Genomic DNA, 25,036 nt, shown 5'->3' with positions numbered 1-25,036 from the left:
GCACCTTATGGCTTGAAAAATGAGGTAATTTTTAAATTAAAATTGTACTAGTTTGTGCAAGAGAGCATTTCTTCTAGAGCTTTGTTTTCTAAAGAGACACACGGTACATTTTATTATTTCTCCACTTCTGAGAGAAAATGCAGATTAGTCATTTTAAAAAATGCAGATGCCTGTATGCGACTACACTCTCAAATTCTTAAAACCTAATGGGTCTTCTTCAATCCTTTGGTCACATCCTAAGTTCTACAGCAAGACTGCACTTTCTAGTGCCTAATTTTAAGGACCTAAAAGGGGGGAATTAACTGTTATCATTCAAATTTCCTACTATTTAATGTACTTCTGAAGATTTTTCTACCCATGTTCATCTTTACTATCAAGCGTTTGGACTTCTGATTGTAGGTATGCCTCTATACTTCTCTAACTTAATATTTTCCAAATATTTTACCAAACTATATACATTTAAAGCTGATTTTAGGCCTGCTGACCACAATAATTTTTCTACCTTAAATATAAAGTACTTGAAAATATCTTTTTTCATTGGCCTTTTCTATTTAGCTTTGGCCACATGGAACTCTTAGAAAATACTTCTTGGGAACCTGACTTTTGGACTTTAGTCTTCACAGTAATGGTAAATGAGTAAGGAGAAGACATTACTGAGGAAAGAGAAAACAATCCTGCTAACCTTGAACACAAGCCCCTCTCAGGTTTATACAGATGTTTGTAAAATGTTGATGTTCTGGCTACACTATGCTTTCAATACTGGAAAGTCAAACAGAACTGCAGTTGGAGACGCCAGGGTCAATAACCTCTGAACAAACTAACCCCTTCTAGTTAGAGAAAGCCAGGAAAATAAGCGAGGTATTCTCTAGAAAAGAGTATTTCCAACAGATGCTGGTGTTTTATCAGCAGCTTACTATCATGTTCTTAGTATGGCTTATTTTTTTCTTTGCACAGCCATTAGCTATTAGCTCAATTTGAGTTGAGTAGCCATTGCTAGTTGATATTTTGTTTTCTTATTTGATTGTATTCACATACTAAATGAAATGATAAAGAGGTGGGAATCCACTTCTTTGGATAGCCAGAAAAATATTCTACTAGATACAAGTCACCATGCTGTATCTTTTTGGTTTTCTTTCCTTTCCTTTTCTTTATCATGCTGTACCTTGAAATGACCTTACTCTGACAAAATATAGAGGATCTTTTAGAAATGAAGTGGATGTGAAATATTTTGGATTCAAAGCCATAGATGAAAAGTTAAGACTCATGACACTGGTCTTCAAACATAAATGCCCACGAATATATCCATCTATAGGCATAACGGTATGTTTTTTCAACTGATGTGGTTTTACACAGTTGAGAATTACATGAGCGGTAGTCAGAAACAATTTCATTTCAAATTTATCCTAAGATACTGCACCACAACTTTTTAAAATAATTTTATTTTCTTTGAATTTTTTTGCTTTGTGATTCCCCATAACATTTCGGAGAATATTGTTTACACTGCCCACATCACTCACAGTGATGTGCTGCCCACATCACTCACTGTTTCCATAGGAAAAATACATATATTTCCTCTTTATGTTAAAGATAATGAAAATTAACTTATGCTTAATTAAGATGACTATGGGTATAGAGGTGGTAGACATGTAAAATTATTTTAACAATAAAACCCAAATTTATTGTCTTTCTTCCAATGAAAATAGAATAAAATTATACCTGTAAGCACACTAACATAGGACCTAAAAGCAAAAGTTATGTATTTAAATCAATTTTTCAATAGAATATAGATATATATTACTTTAGATTTTTAAAATTTAAATTATACTATACAAAATGTGCAGTACATCCCCATATAAAAGAATCTGTTAATTCTAAAAGAGTTCTCAAGTGGGCTTCTATAAGAGATGGGTTTAAATATGAAGAAATTTTCAAAATTAAGAAAAGTGTCCAATTTGAACTTACACACACACATATGGCAATTACATTTTAGTTGTAACATGTTTAAAAGATAAATTTTAGTTTCTTTATATTCAGATTAAAAACAAAACATAGAATGATCTCCCTAAACGAATGTGGGTAGGTCCCTTGCTTTCCACTAACTAGAAACTTTGCTAGGCAACTGAAGGGCTGATGGGGAGGGTAAAATTCAAATCATACCACTGATAATTAGCTGTTAATTTGACTTATGCAGAACAAGTACAGTACAAAATTGAGAACTCATATCAAAATATGAATAAAGGCACTAATCACAAATTTACATTTTCATTAGACAATATCTTACAGGTGACTGAGTTATAATGAGTGTGAAAACCAAAGCTATAGCATTAAATACATGCTTGGCTCAAACCATTCTCTTGGAGTAAAGAGTAATCAGTTTTCGTATCACTGTAACAGGAAATATCTACTGAGAACCTATAAAATACTTTTAAAAATCCTACATGAATTTCTTAATTGAACTTCCCAACTGTTGGCACAAAACCTAGTTGAATGCCAATTTCCCTGTCAACACATGGCTAACATAAATTATTTCTAATCCAAAACAAAGTGTTTCAAAAAAGGATTTAAAAAATAAAATAAATTGTATTTAAAAAATTAAATAGCAAACTTGATTCTATACTAGTTGTTCACTTTCAATATAATGCTGATGTGGTAATATAGAAAATAACCATATAATTTGGTAAGAGAAAATTGAGCCAGACAATCTTATTAGATATAAGAAGACAAATTTCAAAGTAAAAACATATACAGGAATATTAATATGTTTTTCCTCAGGACAGAGTTAGGAAAACTATTCTCAGTATTTATAGCTAAACTATAAACCCAAGAGAAAAATTCTGGCTAAGTGTGCTTTGAGTAAATAGTATTTTCATAATTCTTATTCTCACTGCGACATACGCACCACAAGGCATACATATTGATTTGTCTGTTTTCTCTCAGGTTCTTGATTATGAATTATATTAAAAACAAAATTTATCTTGTACTTGGTAGGACCACTAAGAAAAACATTCAAAACGAAGTTAATAAACAACTAGTTCTCAAAGTCCAAAAAGCTCTCATATGGCCATTTTTCATTTCTGGGGTGTGCTATCACTAAATAGAAATCAGAAAAATGTTGCCATACTCAACTAAATTAATCAGACTAAGTAGAATAAATCAAATGTATCTAAAAAGAGACCAGAACTTAAACCAACTTACAATAAAAAAATATTAGAATTAAATACCACTTTTGAATAGGTATTTTGATATTCTAAAGAACACTGAATCCAATTTTTGACCCAAATGGGAAAAAAAATACTGCAAAGATGAAGTATTATTCCCTAAATATGTATTTTATCCCTTTCATTACAGCAAAACCATACATTTAAGATAAAAGGATTAAAATTAAATGCCTGTCCTTCTCCTTAAGGAGTGCACTGCTTAAGATTATGTTCATAGTTGGTGACTGCCTTGAAAATGTTTTAATACTAGCCAACAAACTTTTGCTAGATTATGACTTTTTCCTCTTTTTTAAGTTGTTAGCATAACTTTGTGTCTCACAGTATTATTCTAAAAGCCAGAATTAAATACAGCAGTTTCCCATACTCCAGCAAAACATTTCAAAACACGAGGCATAACAATAAAGATGGCACTGTTTCAAGCTTATTCCACTACAGCCTCAAACAGACTTAGGGAGAGCCATACGATTTTTTAAAGTAATGTACTGCTGGTGGTAATAACACTCTTACAGACACCATTTCAAATTTTAAGAAATAAAATAAACTCTTTATACTGTGCTTTAGCTATTACCCAAAGCAGATGAGATGTCCCTTGCAAGTGGATAGGTGAACTTTAGGCTGATAATAAAGTTTTTTATAATTGATAGCAAAATATATTCCAACTGTCTGGTTTTAATATTAGTGCTGGTATGCTTTAATAACTTCCAATATTTACTTATGCACTGAATAATGTGACATTCCTAAGATACCAGATTTATCCAAAATACTTATCATAGATAAGTAGAGCTTTCAAATAAATATTTTACCTTGACTAGCTTTTCACCAAAAATAATCCCATGTTAAAGGCAGAAGTGTGGACTTAATTCCTTTGGATAAATAACCAATTTAATTTCCATGCTAAAAGAAACTTAAAATTATTCCATGATTTGCAATAATGTAGGGGAAGTTAACTCATTTGAAGGCAGCTCTTATGATGTTTAATCTTTCTTGCATGTATTTTCTAGGCAGATTTCTTTGTCTATAATAAGCTGTGTCCAAAAGACAAGTGGTTTAGAGAGGGCAAATATTTAGTGTCGGGTAAGTTTGCAACCAGTGCCCAGAGATTTCCACCACTGCTTTGTCAAACCGCGGATTATCTGGTGGGGCAAGGGCAGTAAAGAAATGAGAGAACTTGGTCATTAAAGTTATTACAATACTTCAGAAAACATTAAACATATGACAAACATTTCTTACAAGGCAGTCACTGATTAATTAGAATAAGCAGTCAGAAAAATTCTGTTGCTGAAAACATAGTTATACATTAGTGTTGATCCAACTGAAGATTAGTGCATTAAAAAAAAGTTAAGAAAAAGTCTTTCGTGTTCCAGTTCAGCTGCACTTGATTCAAGTGTTGCTCATAGAGGTTTGTGTTGTTATAAATTAAACATGCTGCTGCCTCAGCAGCCAAAGGTACTAGGAAAAAATGTTCGTGTCACAGAATAAATACAGCAGTCTCTTCCGAGCAAGAAAGTTATCTCACACCAATTCTGGAAGTCATCCACTCTAGACCTTGGCACAACCTGAAACAAGAGAGAGAAATATTTCCAAATGAAGAACTTTATAATGAAAAATTGAAAGCGTACTTAGTATTTTTAGTATTATCCAAAGATTGGTACTGCGATAGTTATTTATACACAAGTGAAAACTTTCAGGTTAACACTAAAATAAGTAGAAAATGTGAATGGAGGATTCACAGAAACAAAATGACCCGATTCAGATGAATAACACAGGAAACTGCTTCAGTCTCATCTTGAGGACGTGGCTTTGGCATTTTGCCAGCAAGACTGCAAATACTCCTCCCCTATCCCTCAGTGTGGTTGCTACGGACAGACAACAGGACTTCACCTCACGCTCCCAAATTCTAAAGAGTAAACGCTATGACACGATCTTAAAAGTTTAGGTCAAAAAAGTCTACATGTAGCCATTATACGCAAACTAATTCCAGTATAAGAAAAACTAAGAAGACCCAAGTTATTTTGAGCATAAGTAAGTCCTGGAAATGAACTGGCTAATCCATGCATACCACACTGGTTTTCCTTGGACCATTTATCCAAATTCAAGTTCTTAGGAAAGGCAGAATACATTGTTACAATGGTATTTGTTTGCCATCTAAAAATATGTAGCCCCAAATGACTCCTGATAATAAAGGAGATATACTCTTAGGCTTAATTAAACCTTGCAGAAAATGCGATATGCCTTTGAAGCTTCCTCTTTGATTTAAGTGACATCGCAGTTTTCTCCCAGTTAACAAACGATGAATCAAGAAATGAACAACAACTAAAAATGTGGATTGTAACGTTAATTCAAAACTTTATTACCTATTTTTGGTAAAACATTCTATTTATACCAAAAGTTACAAAAACTTGTAACTTTGTTAAATGTGAATTGAACAATAGTAATTGACTAAAATTATTTCAATCTTGTAACCCTGAGATACAATATAAAAACCTTCTTTAATTAAGGAGTATAAAAGCAGGATCAAATTAAAAAACAAGTTGGCTTTAAAAAGTTGAAAAGAAATTTTGAGAGACATCACACCCCCCTTCATCCCGGTTAACACTCACCCTTCTCCCGTCAGAGCACAGCAGGACTGGATGTGCCACGGATGGTCCTTAATTGAGCTAAGGGTGAGGTATTTGGAGATTTCAGCCGCTGTCATACACCCTTTCATATCCTGTTTATTCGCAAAGATAAGGACCGCAGCCTTCTGTAGATCCTGCAATCGATATGAAATATTTCTAATGCCAGAAATGTCACACCATTCAAATGAAACTAATGAAGCACAAGGGCAAAATGTGTTATTCTACTGGACAGTGATAATGAAATCTCCACTTTAAAAAAATCAGGCACAAATGTTTAACTTAAAAGTTTTATGAAATCTAAAGTAAATGATAATTTAATCAAAAAACAGATTAACACAAGTTATTTTTCTACTGAGAGACCAAAGGGGTGAGCAAAATAAACCTGAATCTTAAATATTGACTTAAAACTATCATGAGCAATATTCTAATGGGCAAATACGGTAATATGTTGCAGGCTACTATATATATAGTTTCTCCAAAATGTAAAGGAGAGCACTAAGGGTGAGGGCTGGGCAATACTTATTAGTCTCTGTATAACTTAAGCTCAAGCCTTCAAATTCACTGCAGCATTGTTTATACCATCAAAACATTAGAAATAACCTCAATGTTCATTACTAAAACAACAGTCATGCAGTGACTATGTGGTTGTTAAGTGAATGGATATAGGGGGTACATACTGACATGGACAAATTACAATGTTGTGCCCCCCCCAACCAAGTTACAGAAAAATATGTAACTATTACATAAAGTTTTATAAACATGGCGCATAATATTCTAAAGATACAGATATTCGCAGGACTAATAATCACTATTTTAGGACAGTAGAATTCTTTATGGATTCCTTAAGAGATGAAATTAAATAGAAGAAATCACAAAAGATATTTACCATCTTATGTTGAGCAGTGGGTGCATAAATGTGTTTTATTATATATTTTTTATATTTGAAATATTTAGAATTAAGTGATCTCAAATTATTCACTAAAGAATTTTCAATTATAAACTCTTAGGATTTTAAACACTTAAGTCTTTCTTGCTTTGATTAGACAGAATTTTAAAGGCACAAATCAGTAGTTTTAACTATGAAAAAATCTTTTTTATAACAGTAGCCTACAAATTAATATGCTGGATTCTTTTTAAGTTTAAAAAGGTAATGAAAATTTCTGAGTTTAAGACTTTTATTAATTTAATATGTAAAACTTGGTTCATGATAAAATACCCAACAGCAGAGCACATTCACATTTATAAAGAGCAAAACCAGTGCACAGATACCTTACTCCATTGTTTATGTTTGTTTTCAGAATTTACCTCATGAGCCAACATCCTGTACAACTCTTCTTTCGTAATAGCTAGCCGTTCCCTGTCAATGCTATCAACAACGAGAATGATGAACTAGAAGACAATTAAAGAGAAAGAAAACTGAATTGGATGTTGAAGTGTCATGCAAAACTACTTTCAGGTAATGAAGTATTTTCTTCCCATGGCATCATCATTACTAGAAAACAGTCTACTGCTTTTCCATCATAAAGAGTTTACGTTATACGGAATCACATCAACAAATACAAACCATGCCCAATTTTATTTTTAAAAAGAAATGTTTGAATATATAATAGTCTACAATACTAAGATTTATTTTAAAAAGTAATCAATTTTTTTAAAGATCACAGCAAATAAAATGACTTTTGCTAAACCTTAAAAGTAATCTGTAATCGTTCATTTAGGCAATCAATAATTGTATGTAACCCAGTCTCTTGTCTACTGGAAAGATGTACACAAGCTAATTTGAAAAGAAAAAGATAAACATTTTTAAATTAACTAATGAATAAGAAAGCATTTTAAAAGTCACAGTATCAACAATAAAAGTGCAAGAAATGTGGTAAAAAGAAACATATACACTTAGGTGTTAATATGCTAAAGAGGAAGCAAGTGAATTTAAAGAGAGCAAAGAACACTGGGCACAGCTGTTAGGAGCCGTGTATACGAAAAAAGGTGGGTTCACATACTAAACACAAGGTGTCTTCAATAAACAAAATAAGAAGATATAACGATAAATGAACAGCTCCTAAGTGAACATCTTATGCAGAAGAAACAATTAAGAAATGAGATTAAGTGACATTAAGGATTACAGTACAGAAAGTGATGCAAAAAAACCAAGACAGAAAGGGTAGAATCAGATTATTCAGATGACTGTTACCTGGGTAACGAGAGAACTAGGAAATCTGGATATACACTGAGATGGCTTAGAAAGGAATCAAAGAAAAGAAAGTAGAAGAGATAAATATAAGAAACATGGAAAAGTTAGAATGGAAATAACTTCATGTTAAAGAGAGTAAGATGTCAGAAATCAGTCACCAACTATAACTCCTTGTATTATAATGGAGACATTCAGCATTTGGATGATTCCTCAACGTAAAGAATTTAAGAAGCAAGATGACGAAGGTGAACAAAGATATCAGGGAAACACTACGTAGATAAGAAGATCCCTAGGTAGAACCTAAGATTGCAAATGCCATGTGCTATACTGCTGTGCTACAATAAAGGCTGAAGATTCTTGTAGAGATAGTTTATTGAAAGGGCATTTCATGCAAATAGCATTAATAACAATGTTTGTCTTTCTAGACCCTGTCTTTCTAGCTCAGTCAATTTTCAGCAATTTCAACAACTGCCCTTTTGTAATGCTACAAATGTACATGAATCGGCAGGAATCAATTTTGATTTGTTTATCAAAGATACCTGTTCTTTTCACACCAACAGTTAATTGGGAGCTTTGAAAAAGTACCAACAACTATACTGTTTAAACAATCATAATGCTAAAATGTTCTTCCTTACTTTCTAACATATTTTAGTTTTGGATGTTATTTTACTGTAGGTATATACACACACACACACACACAAATATTAATTAAGCTAACATGTTAGTATAATATTTACTTACCAACCTATCCTCCCCAGCAAAAAAAAAATCAATTGCTACCACAACTGCTGAGTATTTATGATATGCCATTTGGTTTGATTAGTTATTCACTACACGGGAATATATACACACATATACATATGTTATTACAATATAAATCTAGAGGAATACGTGTTTTTATTTAAAAAGGCAACATCGCTACATGACCCCCCACCAAAAAAACCACTCAATTTAAGAGGCTTCATTTTAGAAAAAATTATTGCTTTGGTATACTTCTTTGTAAAGAAAAATTATGGATGTAATTCTTTATTAAAATTCTCAAAGATAAGCCTCTCTCAACAGCATTACATGTTTGTTTATCTGTTTAGTCTGTCTCTAAGAATACTGACAGAAACCAACATATTCTAGTCTGTTCCCCGGGTTGGCTCTGAACTCGTGAAGTGACTCAGAACTCTGGGGGCTGGCCTGCAAATCCACTTTTTACAATTAAATTATAATCTCACGAAATTTTTAACTGTTCCTGTTATTCAAAACTCTTGTATCAAATTATGCTTCAGGTATTTTATTTTTCTTCTTGTGGGAACTTGGGAAAGATGATATAAACTTTACCCTCAGTTCCAATTTCCCCACCAGTGGAGACACTGTAGCATGATGGAGAGAATTAACTGAGACTGCGGGCTGGTAAGCGCTCATCTAGTAATAGCTTCCACCACTCTTCCTACTTGCTTGTCTTTTATTTGAAAACCTCAGATTCCTCACCAAAAGAAAAAGAACTTATCAAAAAGTAACTGTCAATATGCCTTCATCATTTCCTGGGTTTAGTGTGGTTCTTTTTTTGGTTAAAATTTACTCGAACAGTAGCTTCAGCACACCTCTGTATTTGAGTAGTATGTGTTCCAGGAGGACCGCAGCGACTCTTGCCCACCAATATCCCACATGAGAAAATGAGTGTTCTTGACAACTATTTCTTCCACGTTGCTTCCTATGGTTGGAGATGTGTGAACCACTTCATTCATTAAGCTGTTGAAAAAGACCATAAAAACTCTTTTGTGAATCTTAAGAACCTGAAGCAAGTTTTAATCTCTATAGTTCACAGAATCAATCTTTCTTATTTGTACCAATGATGGTAATCAAAAACAGAACCTTACAGAACATTTGTGCAAACAAACATCTAGACAAAGAACAACTCCTGAAGCCAAACTGTTTTTTCTTGTTCTTTTAATGGGATGAACTACACACTTGATCTGGATAGAAGGGAACGCTATGGTGTGACTTTGCGTTTCTGTGGCCCAAATCGGAATACCACCCAGGCCTTGTTATCAGTTACAGCAGAACCAGTGCTCCGTCCCGAAGACCAAGTTTCCAGGCAATGGTGACCCTGATGCTTATGAAGTAGTGACCATGGAACGGTAGGCCATCTAGAATTTTAAAGACTGTCTGTGAGAAAACTGAGACCTGGCTCAGCCACAAAAATCAGTGCAGGCCTATTAACCTGAACTGCAGTCTTAAAAAGATAACACTATGGAGCAAATGAAAAATTTAATTAAAATTAATTCTAAATACATTTAATACACTGATGCTCATATCACACATATCATCATAATCACTCATTAACTACATTAATTTATGCAACAAATATGTATTTGCCTGTAACATGCCAGTAGTGTGTTGAAAGAAGTCTGCAAACCTCTTTTGGGTATTATATATATTTTTGAAGCCACGTACAAAATTATTTCAACAACAGTGACAAGATTTCGGAAATGCTTCATCTGATGTTGAAAGACAAAGTCATATTAAAATACACAATGGCCAATGATTGTTTTAAAGAAAAACAAGTAGCTACTCAGCAGTGAAACAACAGACATACTTAGTAGCTTTCAGCGAAGTAGCTGAAAGATATGTTAAGCACTGCTTAAGGGGAGAATTTCTGGAGAGCCACCAACTGATACATTTAAGATGAGGTGGGAAGACTACCAACCACATAACTGTATTGTTTATAACTACTTGTTAAAATGCTTGGGATATACATCCATTTTCATTCTTAACAAAGATCATTTCTTCCACAGTAAAGGATAATGGGATGTACTTTGACAAGTAGATGGATAGACTGTTAAACTTTCCTTAAAGTATAAATGTATTTCTCTGAAAGTCTAAAGCTTTTCCCTGTTGCAAGCTACTGAAGCAGTATTTTCAGGGGAGAGCTTCATTTCTTTTGATTTGACAAGTCTGGCTATTTATTTATTTATATATTTTAAAGATTTTTTTATTCATTTATCTTTAGAGGGGAAGGGAAGGAGAGAGGAAGAGAAATAAATATCAATGTATGGTTGCCTCTCATGTGCCCCCTGCTGGGAACTGGCCTGCAACCCTGGAATTGAACCGTGATTCCCTTGGTTTGAAGGCCTGTGCTCAATCCACTGAACTACACCAGCCAGGGCAAAAGTCTGGCTATTTAAAACAATTCCAGATCTATTTGGAGTAGTAACGGCTTCCTAGAGATCACCATCTATTTATATGAACCTTAGTATGATAATAAGTAAGTGAAATGCACTTAGTTACCTCACTCTGGCACTACAAATATGTACTTTATTTATTGTAGTTTAGTATTAATTCTGTCTTTCGATGCCAGAAAAAGAGTTTGTGAAGGCTTTAACAAATGTAGAGCAGCTTACCTTACTCACTTTTGCATAAATTTTGTGTTTGGTAAAATACAAAACCAATGTTCAACTTTTTCCACTATATTATAATAATACCTTGTTATTACTTATACAAAATTAGTTCTAATAACTAAAATAATAAAAACAATTTTAATGAACACCTATACTTACAATTGATAAAGAATGGTGGTTTTCCCTGCATTATCCAGTCCCACTATAATCACTTTGTGTTCTAGTAAAACAACAAAAAAAAGCAAACCATTAACATTTATCACTGCTACATATTACAATTACATGCTTTCAACAATGATTATTAATTAGCTCTCTAATGAGAATCATTCCCTGAGTACTTATTACTAGATTGTTAAAATAAAGGAAAAAAGAGAACTTTACGATGTCAAGACCTCCTGCCTTGAACGATCCAAGCTATTGTGATATTCTTCACCCAGCTTTCTTACAGAGGAGATAGCGGGAAAAACACAAGAACTTCATCCCTTCTACTAAGTTGGGGGGAAATTCAAACACTAGTTGACAAGACATTATAACTTAAAATATAAGGTTTTTTAAAAATGTTTGACACACACCTGGTTGCCCTTTCTATTGATCAATTACCTTTTTATTAAGTTGTTTTTACACCTGGAAGTTTTCCCACCCATGTACACCAAGAGTTTTTTCCCCCTTTCATTTAAAAATCCAATTTAAAACATAAATCTGAATAGTGTCCCGTAACTAATAAAATATATACTCGCAACCAGTTTTTCATCACTTCCATTGGCTTACAAGTAAATACACAATTACTTAATCTGTAATGGGTTTTTCCAATCTGGATTTTAAAATTCATCTGAGCAGGTACTGCTTCAGGTCTTGGTGCAACAAAAACCTCTTCCTTCCTTTTGTCCTCATGCACTGACAGTCACTTCTCTCACAAGCAGTTTAATTATTCCGTTAAGTGATAGATATTTTGAAATCTCCTTTGAACATAGAAGGGAACTCCCCAGACACCATCTTTTCTAGAGTTTAATCCATCCAGAATATATTAAAGATCACTCTTCCCCAGGGCAGAATGCTTCAGAAGCTACCAGTGAACATTAACAGGGTATGTAAGGAAGCTGCCATTAGAACCACAATATAGCCCTGGCTGGTGTGGCTCAGTGGATTAAGAGCTGGCCTGCGAACCAAAGGGTCACTGGTTCCCTTCCTAGTCAGGGCAAGTGCCTGGGTTGCCAGCCAGGTCTCCAGTGGGGCGGGGGGGAGGGGCGGTGAGAGGCAACCACACACTGATGTTTCTCTCCCTCTTTTTCTCCTTCCCTTCCCCTCTCTAAAAATAAATAAATAAAACCTTAAAAAAAGAACCACAACACAACTGATCTGCAGCCAATGATTTGACACAGTTCATATCAGAACACTGCTCCTCTTAACCTTTCGTGAATGTCAAAATTCTCAATACACACCTGATCAAATGTCAGGTCATATTTCCACTCTAAAATGTTAGTACTGCAGAGAAGCCATAATTTACAGACAAGTTCTTAGGCAACAAACCATCTCAGTCTCTTCTAACGATCTCCATTCGACGGCACATAATACTGGAGGACAAAGGGCACCGTCCTCTGGAAGAGCTGTTGCCACTGCGGCAGAAGCTGCTTTGTAAAACAAAACAAAGCTCCTCCACTTCTACGACTCGCTATAATTCTTCTTTTCTGACTCTTTTGGTTCACAGACTCTAATTTCTAATGGAGCCAGCTCTGAAGTGTTGCTGTTTTTCTCCCTTACGGTACAAAAAGGAGAGCATTCTTATCAATGGAGCACCAATCACATTACGTGGCACCAAGCATTCTAAATTTTGGTGACAGCTGGAAACCACCTGCCCAGCATCTGGAGACCACTGGGGTCCCTCAAGACATGAGAAGTACCCTAGTCTAGGGGTAAGCTAAATGTGGGTGCACGAAATGATTTACTGCTCGGGCAACTTAAGCGAACAACTAAAGCCATTTGCAAATAGTTCCTTGCATCACATTTTGTATTATTATGATGATCAGAGTATTGAAAGCCTGTGATGGCAAAACATCATTCTGAAGGACCGGTTCCCAATTTGAACTAAATCAGGGGTGGTGAACCTTCAAAGTGGATAGAGTATGAATTTCATTAAAGTTTCTAATCTTTGATTAAGGTCTTTTTCAGATTATTTTTTGTCCTCATTGGTAGGGAATCCCAGCAATTAAGACAAAACACACAATTTCAACTCTCTCTTATGATAATGATATAGATACTCACCCCTCAAGTAAACCTATCTTTTGATGTAAAATCACCATCAACAACCTCACTCTATATAAGGAAACATCAACAACAAAATAGAAATAGCTAAATGCTTTTAAATGCACAAAATAACCAAGGGTTAGTTTAAATATTTTCTTTGAAAGATCTCTATATATAGTAAGGGTGAAATCAAGTTCAATGAGCAGTTACTAAAAAAAGTACAAAATAAAAGCTTTTTTGCATTCTGTTGCATAACTGTAATTCTTCCTTCAAGTGCCTCCTTTTTACTTAGCTGCTACTTGAATCTGTCAACGACCAAAGATGTCAGTTCACAAATGTTAATAAAATTATTAAATATGTACATTCTCCTTAGCAGAAAATAGAATGTGTTGATTTAAATGTCCGCAAGCGGCATCTGGATTAATAAAATAGAAAGATACTTTAAGGTGTTATTGAATCACAGCAGTCTATCAAATTTCCACATCAATACACACTAAAAGCTTAACTACTATCATAAAGTGCAATCTGATGTTGCTCGATGTTCAAAACCGGCCCTCACGCTTAACACTCGTAACTCAATGGTGCTTGCTCTGCACTGTTGTCCTTGGTTGGGCATAACTGACAGGCCATATAGACATCTTATTTTATGTGCTGAAATAAAAGATTAACTAAACTATGTAGCTGTCAGCGATTTCTTGGAGATTAACTTTGATAAAAAAATAATTTCCTTTACCTGGCACAGTTAACTAAAGCAGATATAGAAAGATGCTCATAAATGTGTACTTTTTCTATCACCCAACAAAAATTTTTATCTAATAGCTTTTTAAAAACCCTTAAAACGTATCAGTTGTGGCACAACTCAGTCCCAATTAAGATGAGAAAGAATCTATCCCAAAGGTGAAACTTCAAAGTCAGCTGCCAGTCAGATAAACATTAGATGTTTAACATCACTTTTCCTTGCAGAGCAAAGAGTACAGATTTCCACTTCACTAGAATTGGAACGCCTCAAGTTGTGAGGAGAAAATTACAGAACTCTGTACTTTTACAACTTCAACTGACCCTTGACATGCATAAAAAAGCAGTATGTAAACTTCCAACTCCAAATAACTACTCTCCAAGAAAATGAAATGATTTTAGTTGATAGACTGAAACACAATAAATTCTCAGTTAACTTTAAATAGGGCAAACTATAACATGGACAATATTAAATTCTTTATTTAGAATAAATTGTGCAACGTGCTTCCCAGATAAGGTCAAGTTCAAGGAGTTCATCATCACCAAGCCCTTATTATATGAAGTGTTAAAGGGACTTATATAAGAAAAAGAAGATGAAAAATATGAACAGTGAAAGGACAGCAAACTCACAGTTATTAACAACCACACCTAAAACAAAAGCAAACCAAGAGGACAGCTAGATCAGGAGTGGAGCCATAGAATTGAAGAACACATGGAGGGTTAGCAACAGCGGAGTGGGAGGAGGAGAAGGGAGGAGAAGATACAGAAAATAGCATAGACAGTAGGTAGAAAATAGATAGGGGGGAGGGCAAGAATAGTAGGGAAAATATAGAATCTAAAGAACTTGAGACACGTGGTCATAAACTAAGGGGGAAATGGTGGGGGAGGAGGTGTGCAGGGTGGAGGGGAATGAAGGGGGAAATAGAACAACTGTAATGGTATAATCAATAAAATATATATTTAAATTAAAAAAATAAAAAAATTATCTTCTTTTAAAAAATATCATTATTAAAATCAATGGTGTCACAGAGAACAAGCTGCCCATGCTTAGGGACAAGAATGTGTGTGTTGGGGATAGGACTTGTACTCCTTAAAAGCCTTTGTGCATAGCCAAATAATTTTAGGTTAAAACAAGATACTACCATACCAAATTTACAATGAACCCAGAAGGTTGTAAAAACCTGTCCGCACACTATGAGAATCACCTTGGACATGGCTTTTTCACCAGCAGCCTCTTCCAGGAGACTGGACTCTCCCTGCAGCAAAGGTCTGAGGAAAGAGTCCTTCCAACAGCACCAACCTACACATCTCCAGAGCCTGACCAAAAGCACGTTTATTTATACTAAATGAAGGAAAAGGTCCGATCTCAGAGCTTGCTTCATTCTGATCGTGTACACAGAAGCTTCTCTGCAGTCTTGACTATAGGGTTTGTTCCTTTGGACCTGCTGAAAGGCTGGCTCACGTTTTTTGTAAGAGGGGCATGAAGATAAAGATTAGACAGAACGAGGCTTTAAAAGAAAATTAGTAACGGCACTTGTTTGTAGACAAATACAGGTAAAATATGGCTAACAAGAAAAATGATTGAAAGAAGTTTCTCTCTTTACCCAATTAAAAATAATTTATTAAACTCAATTTGTAGTTTTGGTAGATACCAGCTCCCCCCTTAAAAAAGTTTGTAGACTAACACAAGTATTACAGAAGCACTAAATATGGACAGTGTTAATACCTTGTGAAATACTGTGTTAACACTTATTTTATATTGTTAATGTGTGATAAAATGATGAGGTTTTGCAAACAGAGTGTGTAAACAACTCCAATAACTAAACAAAGATGCCCCAAGTCACCCAATTTGGTAACTTAGCAAACCTGGAGTATTGTACACAATGAAAATTAAGTCTGAATTATCGCAAGGAGTAGGCAGTAAAATCTTCAGAGGATACGATGTCACAATGTGGGATCTGAGGCCTAGACCAAAGGAAGTCTAGCTCTTGCTGGTGGTGGCTCAGTCAGAGCACCATCGCATAACTTCTGGCTTCAGTCACAGCGGGGAGCACATGTCAGGCAACAGATCACATGAGTGTTTCTCCCTCCCTCTCTCAAATCAGTAAGCAAGCCCTCAGGTAAGGACTAAAAAAAAAAGAAAGTCTAAGCTCTTGGGGGTGGTGCATAAAAAACTGTGTCCTATATTGCACTGATTACAGAATCATAAAATATTATCGTTTGGGACAGATTGCAAAACTTGATATCTATTCTTTCTCTCCCACCTCTTCAGCAAAAAAAGTACCATCTATAAGACACCTATGAGGAACCCAGTTCTTAAAAAACCCCACAAACTACTAACCCGGGCCACCTTGCTTATTTTATAGAAAAGGACATGGAGGTCCTATGAAGTTCAGTAAATGATTTTAGTAAACACAGGTAAAAGCTAGCTTTTGTTTCCCTGCTCTTTTAGCTCTAAAATATCATCTTCCCTCCCCAAATCTTTAGCCTCCCCCCAATCCCACCTCATTACCCATATTCCTGGATACCAAAATTTTGTTAACAGCAACTACATAAATCTGGTGATTCCACAATTTACCATTTATTGAGCTCATTACAAACATGGATATAATACTTGTAATTAAGACGGATAAGGCAAGGGCTCTATTCTCAAAAATCTTAAAAGTCAGGAATGTAAACAAGCACTTCCAACATAGCATCATTAGTACAAAGTGACAGAGTATCACACGATAATGTTCTTAAAGATAAGTGTGATATAGAATCCAGCTCCTAGGTAAAGACATAAAATGTCAATATTAAAAAAGAAATATTCTAGACTGTAAGTGTCAGTGATTTACTTGCATTGTGTAAATTAATCCTCACAATCACTCTGTGAGAAAGTGAGACCATTCCTCATCTCCCTGAAAGGAAACAGTCTGAGGTTAAATAACCTGCCTAAGGTCATGCCATTGGGAGGTCTGGCTGATGGGCTCCCAACTTGATGCCTCTGTGTTTGCCACACAACTCAAGTTTCAGTCTTACAATGATAAGAATAGCTTACTGGGTAAAACAAAAACAAGGGGAAACAAAGGGATTAAATACAGATGAAGAAAGAAAAATAAAAAATCTAATTATGTAGAACATTCCGGTCCCAGGCCAGGTTGAAGTGCCTAAGGAAAAAGACCAAGATCTCTCCCTCTCTCTCCACAACACACTGAAGACAAGCAATGATTAAGAAAGGCTTCCACACAGAAATACTGAAATGTAGTTTTTTACAGAATTCACATGAGGCCCAGGGGAAGGTAACCTGCAAGGCAAGTGTTAAGGAGCACAGACAATCTCATCATTGATTTTCAAACTTGTGAGCTATGACCACAGTTAAGAAATACATTATGTCATGACTCAGAATACACATAATTGAAACAAGCAGAACAGTACTTTTGCTAACTGACACATTCTGATTGTTTTTATTTTAGACTACTAATTTCTTTTTAAAACCGTGGCCCTCACTAAATTGACTTTGTTATATTGGATAATTTTGGAGAAAACACTTTTTTGAGAAATACAGGTGAATACAAAAATATAAAAAATTTACAAATTCAAGAAGCTCAGCAAACCCCAACTAAGATATATACAAAGATATACAGGTGTTCATGTAAATCTTCTGAAAATCAACCTACGATGCTATTTTCAGATACAATATACACTTGAATGAAGGCATTTTCAGATAAAACTTAAAGAATTAACCACCAAAAGAGCCAGAGTCCTTCAGCTTGAAAGGAAATGACGCTGGAGAGGAATTCAAAACATCAAAAATAGTAATATGAGTAAACATAAGAGGAAATTTTACCCTCTTAAGACTTTAAAAAACACATGACAGTTTACAGCAAAACATACAACACTGTATCGTGCAGTTTAGAACACATTTAGATATAGTACATATATATAACTTGCATGGTCACAAAAGTTTGGGGAGGGGAGAGTGCAACTTACACTTAAGATTCTTCCACTTTACAAGTATTAGCCTTACTAACTCTAAGTAGATTACAAAAAGGGAAGAATGTATGTTGTAATCTCTTGAAGGACGATGGAAATAATGTAAAAGACAATTGTTAAAATAGCCAAAAAATTTAAATGGATTTTAAAAATTAAATCTAAGACTAAACATTAATCTCTCTAGTTAGCCCCAAAGAAAGAAGGAAAGGGGAAACAGAGTAACAACAAAACAAAAGCAGAGATAAACAGAAAACAAATAACAAAATTGCACAGCTTAATATCTAACCATATCATAAACCCAAGTCCCTCAACAACATGGACTAAACATTCCAATTAAAAGGGAGAGAATTTCACACTACATTAAAAAAAAAGACAATATCCTACTCTATGTTCTCTTAGACGAAATACACATTAAGAGATATAGTAACAAGACTAACCACCTTAACTTAATAAACATTGATAAAATATTGCACACAACTAACTGCAAAATACATTCTTTTAAAGAGCAAATGGTGCATCAGCAAAACAGACCACATAACTGTATTATTAAGTAAATAAATTTGAAAAAAGAAACAAAAAGAAAATCTTAGAGTATATTTCTGACCACAGTGGAATTAAATTAGGAATCAATAATAAGCTATCTAGAAAAATAAATATTTGGAAACTAAACACTTATAAATAATCCATAGTTCAAAGAAGAAATTAAACAAAAAATTAAAATACTTCAAACTGAATAATGAAATAGAATATATTAAAATTTGTGAAATGAAGCTAAATCAGCATTTAAGAGAGACATTTATAGATTTAAAATGTTATATACGAAACAAGAAGACGACAAAAACAATGACACACATCCCACCCTTAAAAATCAGGAGTGGAGGGTAGAGTATACCCAAAGGAAGCAGATGGAAGAAAATAAACATCAGAAATTAGTAAAAGAAAAATCAGAAACAGTGGAGAAAATGAAAATATTTCTTTAAAAAGAAAGTTAGGAAACCGGCACTGCCAGACGTCCCAACCCACTATGAAACAGCGCTGCAAGCGTGACGGTGCAGCACGGCACACGCAGAGTTTTCACCGCAGTTTCAACAAAGCCCCAGAGCAAGTCTTCAGGAAACTATGCTGCAAGCAGCTAATGCCCATGTGAAAAAGTAATGAATATCAAGTCCTGCTCACATCATAGCCCCAAGATAATTTGAAATGGCTTGTAGGCGTAAGCATAAAAAAGCTACCACTTCTAAATGAAAAGAATAGAACACAGAAAACATCTACTTGGACAAAAAGAGAAATTAGACTGTACTAAAATCCCCATTGAGGAAAACTCCTCATTAACAGAATGAACAGGGAAGCCAACGACTAGGTAAAATGTTCACAACACATGGCTCTGATGGAGCATTGAATTCTGGAATGTATAAGTAATTATGGATACATAATTTTTTGGACAAAATGTTTTTAAATGGGCAAAATATTTGACAATTTTGCAAAGATATAAAAGTAGGCAATAAGCACCTGAAAAAATGATTAACATCCAATAGTCAATGGATAAATGCAAATTAAAACCCCAATAAGATACCACTACACATCTAACAGAATAGCTAAATTTAAAGAAGACGACTGGGGGCGGGGGGGGGGGGCAGGGCTGGGAATATAAGACAGAAAACTGTACTTGAACAAGAATTAAATTTAAAAAAAAATAAGACTGGCAACACCAAATGTTGGGAAGGATGTGGAGCAGGTAGAAGTTTCAAACACTGCTGGCAACAGTATAAAAACTGTATAACCACTCTGAAAAACAATCAATGGTTTTTATAAACTAATCATATATCTACCCTATGGCCCCCAAACCGTACTCCTAGATATCCTCCTAAGAGAAGTGAACACATGTCTATAAAAAGTCCTAAGGGTGACTGTGGTGTTACAGCCCATCGTGATGCAAATGAATAACCAAACTGTGGCACACTCCTGCGATGGAGTGCCAACAGATCTAAGGGGACAGCTGCCAATGCAAAAGGACAACGTGAAAATGAATAGAAACAGAAAATTAGAGAACAGAAGAAAGGTTCAAAGAAACTTAAAAGATGTACCATTATGAAACAATGCCATAAGAACAACTTAAAAAAAGTTTTTATAAGTTAAAAATACAATGGCTGAACAAGGAAGATAGGGAAACGAAGAAAATATCTCAGAAAGTAGAACTCAAAAAAAAAGTAAAATTGAAAGGAATACTTGATAATCAGTGTAGTAGCATATGATCAATCCAAAGAAAAAAATTTAAAAAAATTCCTAGAACCAAAAAGCATACGCCTTTATTTTTAAAAGGCTCAGAAGCCTAGTTCAATGAACCAAAATAAATCAAGGTACACCTCTTTCAAATTTAAAAAATACCAGAGGTAAACAGAAAATTCTAAAATCTACTAGGCAGAAAAAATCAGAATGATACTGGTCTTCCCAATAGCCTTGGAAGCTGGAGGACAATGACAATCAATACCTTCAAAATCTGAAATGTTCTGCCACCCAGAATTCTATATGCAACCTAATTATAAATCAAAACTGAGGGCAGATCAACATATTCTTAGGCACTGGAATTGCAAAAAAATTATCACTTTGGACAACTTTGCAGGAAATTTCTGAACAATATGCTTTATCAAAGTAAGCGCAAAGCAAGAAGGACATGGTTTCTAATACAAAGTCCATGCCTAGAATGATGGCTAAGACAAGTCCAGAACAGCTGTGGACCAGGCACAGAAAGAAACGGGTCCAGTCTGGAGCAGGAAGGAATACTGAGGGCGTGGTGAAGAAGGATAAATCATCTGGTAGATGTGATGTGGGGAAACTAGTACAGAGTTTCTGAATAACATGAAATGACTTAGCCAAGTGTACATAGACACTAAAACAATAAGATGTTGTAATTATTTACTCTAGGGAAAAAAAACTGTACGAAAAAAGGGAAACAATTTTAGCATACTGCGGCTCAGCAGCAACACACCTATAGTTACAATAATGAAAAGACAGTATAGATTAAACCAAAAACCTATACTGGGATAATGACAGAAAAGGTCACAAAGGCACTAATTTCCCTTCTACCATAATAAAATAAATGATTTGTGTACTTGACACTAACATAATTTTGTCAATTATATCTCAATTAAAAAACACAAATGATATTTAAAATTTCTATTTATGCATATTATTAAAAATACGGAGGTACCGGGAAAAAAAGTCAAGAGATTTGACTAATATATATTATAAACACATTAGTCTTAGACATTACTTAGACAATACATGCTTTAGTACACTTATTCCCAGAGAGGTGGCAAGTTTATGAAAAGATGCTTGGTGCTCTAAAATGCTACAAGAAAAAAAAAAAGGTGGGAGTGAAGCAAATGCTGGAAGAAAGATAAGGAAAAGGAGTATTTAAGGTAAGATAAGTAGTTCTCAACTCTGGCTGCACATCTGAATTATCTTGGCACTGAAGCCCAGACCACCCCACCCCATTCTGACTTCCCTGGTCTGAGGTGGGCCTTGGGTATATTATTCTAATATGTAACCAAGATTGAGTGACTTGAGTATCTCTGGATTACATGTGTTATAGTGGTGAAAGTGGAAGAAGCTAAGATGGTCAGTTAACTCTGTCAATATAGAAAGTAAAAGTAACAGGACTAAAGTATCAATCCCTTGCTCAAATATAACAGACCATGACCAAACTCTTCAACTGCTCCTATTGCTTGCTCCATAGAGTTTAAAGTCTTAGTCAACATCCAAGGCCTTCTGTGACTGGGCTCCCCTGGCTGCTGTTCCAACCTCATCTCCTTTAACTCCCCCACAGGCAAACTCAATACAGCCAAACTAAACTATTTTCAGCTTCCTTCCATGTACCAAACTAATTCCTCTTCCATTTGCGTATTGTTAGTTCTTTTGCTTAGAATAACATGTCTCTTCTACTCAAGCTGCCTAGCACGCCTTCTAAATTCCTACTTGTCATTAAGTCTAAGTATACCCCTTTTCCTGCAGTCTTCTAGAAACCACATGAGTAAAAGTAATCCTTTCCTTTTGGTGCCATCACCACACTTTTATACAATCAGTTAAATAATTTTCAGCACTGCATTTTTTCCTACTTCTTTCTGTCATGTACTGATCTTTGAGCACCACAGGACAAGTAACCATATCTTTTGTTTGTTTTTAAATCTTTGTATCTCCCATGCCTAACTCCCATGCAAGACTGGTTTATGTCCTATAACCAACTGGTTAGTTAGTTCCATGAATGAATGAGAATAAAATGATCAAAAAACCTCTAGTACTAAATATACAACAGGTAAGTTAAATGAAAAATCTCAATAGTAATGAGGATTTAGTTACAACTAAAAAAGCATCAAAAGAACAGTTACAACTATAAAAGCATCCCATGAAATCTTTCATTGTCTCCTGAATTTTCCAGTTACTTCAGTTCTTTTTAGTTTGATTAAGAAAGACTCAAAAAACAAGCTAAAGATAATAAAACAGAGAGGGGAGAAAGGGGAATGGGACAGATTACCAGGGAGAACCAAAGACTTTGATGATGTTTTATTTCTTAAACTACAAGAAAAGATAAGCAGGTGACTACTGTACAAATCTATGTATTTTTAGCATGTCTTAAAATGCTGCTTTATATATTAGTGAATTTATGCAACTATAAAATATAAACTGGTTAAAATAATGCATTAAATTTATGGATAATATTCATAAAGACAAACTGGCTACTCTAAAATCACTTGAAAAGTGTTATCTGCAATAACTGAATGTCTCCTTATGTGCATGGATACATATATCTATATTTGTCACCTTCAAAAAGATTATTTTCGTGTTCTTATCTACTGAAAAAAGTAAAACCATTTCATTGTCACATCTTAAGTCAAGCAGCAGCAGCCCTGGCTGGAGTAGCTCAGTGGATTGAACGTGGGCTGCGAACCAAAAGGTTGCCAGTTCAATTCCCAGTCAGGGCACACGCCTGGGTTGCCGGCCAGGTATCTAGTGGGGGCGCACGAGAGGCAACCATTCTTTCCCTCTCTTCCTCCCTTCCCCTCCCTCTAAAAAATAAATAAATAAAACCTTTAAAAAAATAGACCACATTAGCAGTAACAAATTGGTAACACCATAAAACACTGGTTTTTATCATGCCCGGGTATTAAACGCAAAATGAAACAAGTTTGAATTTAAAAACTGGTTTCAAGAAAACATTAAAAGAATACCTAAAACTTCAGCTGTTGTCGCTTCTTTTTTGTCTGGGTATTTTTCTAGCTTCACAAGACATCACATTTCATTCTCTCTGACTCAGAACAGGTTTTACAACTCGTGGCCCTTTGGACTTGCAACTTTTGGATGTCTCATAAGCAGTCTAGACTAATCAGGGACACCCAAGATCCCACCTAGGACCGAGAGCTTTTAGTTTTCTAACACCTATGAAAGGAATAAAGGATTTAGGATGAAGATTTTCAGAAAGCCGTGTATTTCAAAAGGACGACTCGTTCCCAAGTCCTAGAGAACTGGAGAATTCAGAGAGAACGTGAAGGCGCACTGACTTAAAGAGCAGGTCGGAAAACAAAACAGCACCCGTTTAAACAAATGTAAGTTTTAGCCTTGCCCTAGGGCAAGACTAGAGGTGTTTAATTCGAGGCGTAAGAGGCGCCCAAAATGTACCAATAGGTGCTTTCCGCTTAGCTACACTAAAATTCAAAATTCTTAGTTTAGGTTCTGGGACATCAAATGCCTCTCCTTCTGACTTCCCACTTCTCCCCACACCAGGTCTCTCCTGCACCTTCTCCCAGCCCAAAATACTGAATTTCTACCCGCTCCCTTGACTAAGTCACTGCTCTGCGTCTCAAAACAGCTGTGTACACCGAGAGCGCCGATCGCAGCTGTCCCTTTCGGCGGCCAAACCCTCTCTACCAAGCATTCGAGCCGTTGCGCAGCTCCATGCTTCTCACCTTGGTTACAGAAGAGGCTCCACAATTTAGCGAAGATCAGCCCCATCATGAGCAGCAGGGCGGGCCGCGGGGTCCCTCAGCAGCAGGTGCTGCTGCGCCGGGGCCCCCACCGCGACGCGGGCTGTGGAGTACCAAGGAGAAGCCAACTGAGACCGCCGCGGAAAGGGAACTGGCTGGTCGAGAAGCCGCGATCGGCTGCTCGGCTACCCACCGAAGGCGTAGCGCAGAGCCCCTACCGGATAATCCTTTGTTTCTAGCGCACTGAGCCCAACGCCGACCCGTAGTCCCCTCCGACTTCACCCACCTACCCACCAAAGTCTCAACCAGCCCCAAGCCCCGCCTCCGCTCCGCCTTTTCTCCCGACCCCAGGAACACCCATCGCCGGAAGGACGGCACCTGACGTAGCGCACTTACGTCAACCCACGCACTCGACGTGGCGGTGTCTCAGGTTTCGTTTCCGGTGTGAGGACTGCTATTGGCCAGTTGTGTAGGAGGTCGGAGTGTGCGTGGGAGTTGGGGAGTTTCCCCGCCTAAACGCTTCCTTTCTCGTCACAGTTTGGAACTGCTTGCTGGTTCACGTTTTAGAGTTTGATGAGCAAGTGCATCCCTGGCCTCTAAATCTGGGACAGTCTGCAGTTCGATGGAGCTGCCTCCTTTTGCTATACTGAAATGAGAATTGTCTTTAGGCTGATCTCTCTACCTGTCATTC

General features: G+C 35.7%; 1 protein-coding gene across 1 annotated transcript; it reads right to left on the bottom strand.

The window, feature by feature from the left end:
* Positions 1–536: 536 nt before the first annotated feature.
* ARL5B (ARF like GTPase 5B) lies at positions 537–24,793 on the bottom strand. Its single transcript, XM_037060807.1, has 6 exons — positions 24,328–24,793; positions 11,576–11,636; positions 9,620–9,767; positions 7,142–7,225; positions 5,819–5,970; positions 537–4,774 (listed from the first exon to the last, which is right to left on the bottom strand). The coding sequence occupies exons 1-6, from the start codon at positions 24,374–24,376 to the stop codon at positions 4,726–4,728; spliced, it is 543 nt and encodes a 180-aa protein (XP_036916702.1). The 5' UTR covers positions 24,377–24,793; the 3' UTR covers positions 537–4,725.
* Between the last annotated feature and the right edge of the window lie 243 nt (positions 24,794–25,036).

Source organism: Sturnira hondurensis, unplaced genomic scaffold (genome assembly GCF_014824575.4).
Source record: "Sturnira hondurensis isolate 20B ecotype Veracruz unplaced genomic scaffold, ASM1482457v3 Scaffold0012488, whole genome shotgun sequence".
Classification (NCBI taxonomy): Eukaryota; Metazoa; Chordata; class Mammalia; order Chiroptera; family Phyllostomidae; genus Sturnira; species Sturnira hondurensis.
This window is presented reverse-complemented; position numbering and strand designations above follow the sequence as displayed.

What these genes read in the sequence shown, in the direction of transcription:
- ARL5B (XM_037060807.1), bottom strand. Translation starts at nt 24,376, where the DNA reads ATGATGGGGCTGATCTTCGCTAAATTGTGGAGCCTCTTCTGTAACCAA. An exon ending in ACCACCATTCTTTATCAATT is followed by an intron (nt 9,768 to 11,575) that starts GTAAGTATAGGT and finishes CTTTTTCAACAG; the next exon opens with CTTAATGAATGAAGTGGTTC. An exon ending in CATACTACTCAAATACAGAG is followed by an intron (nt 7,226 to 9,619) that starts GTGTGCTGAAGC and finishes ATTGTCTTCTAG; the next exon opens with TTCATCATTCTCGTTGTTGA.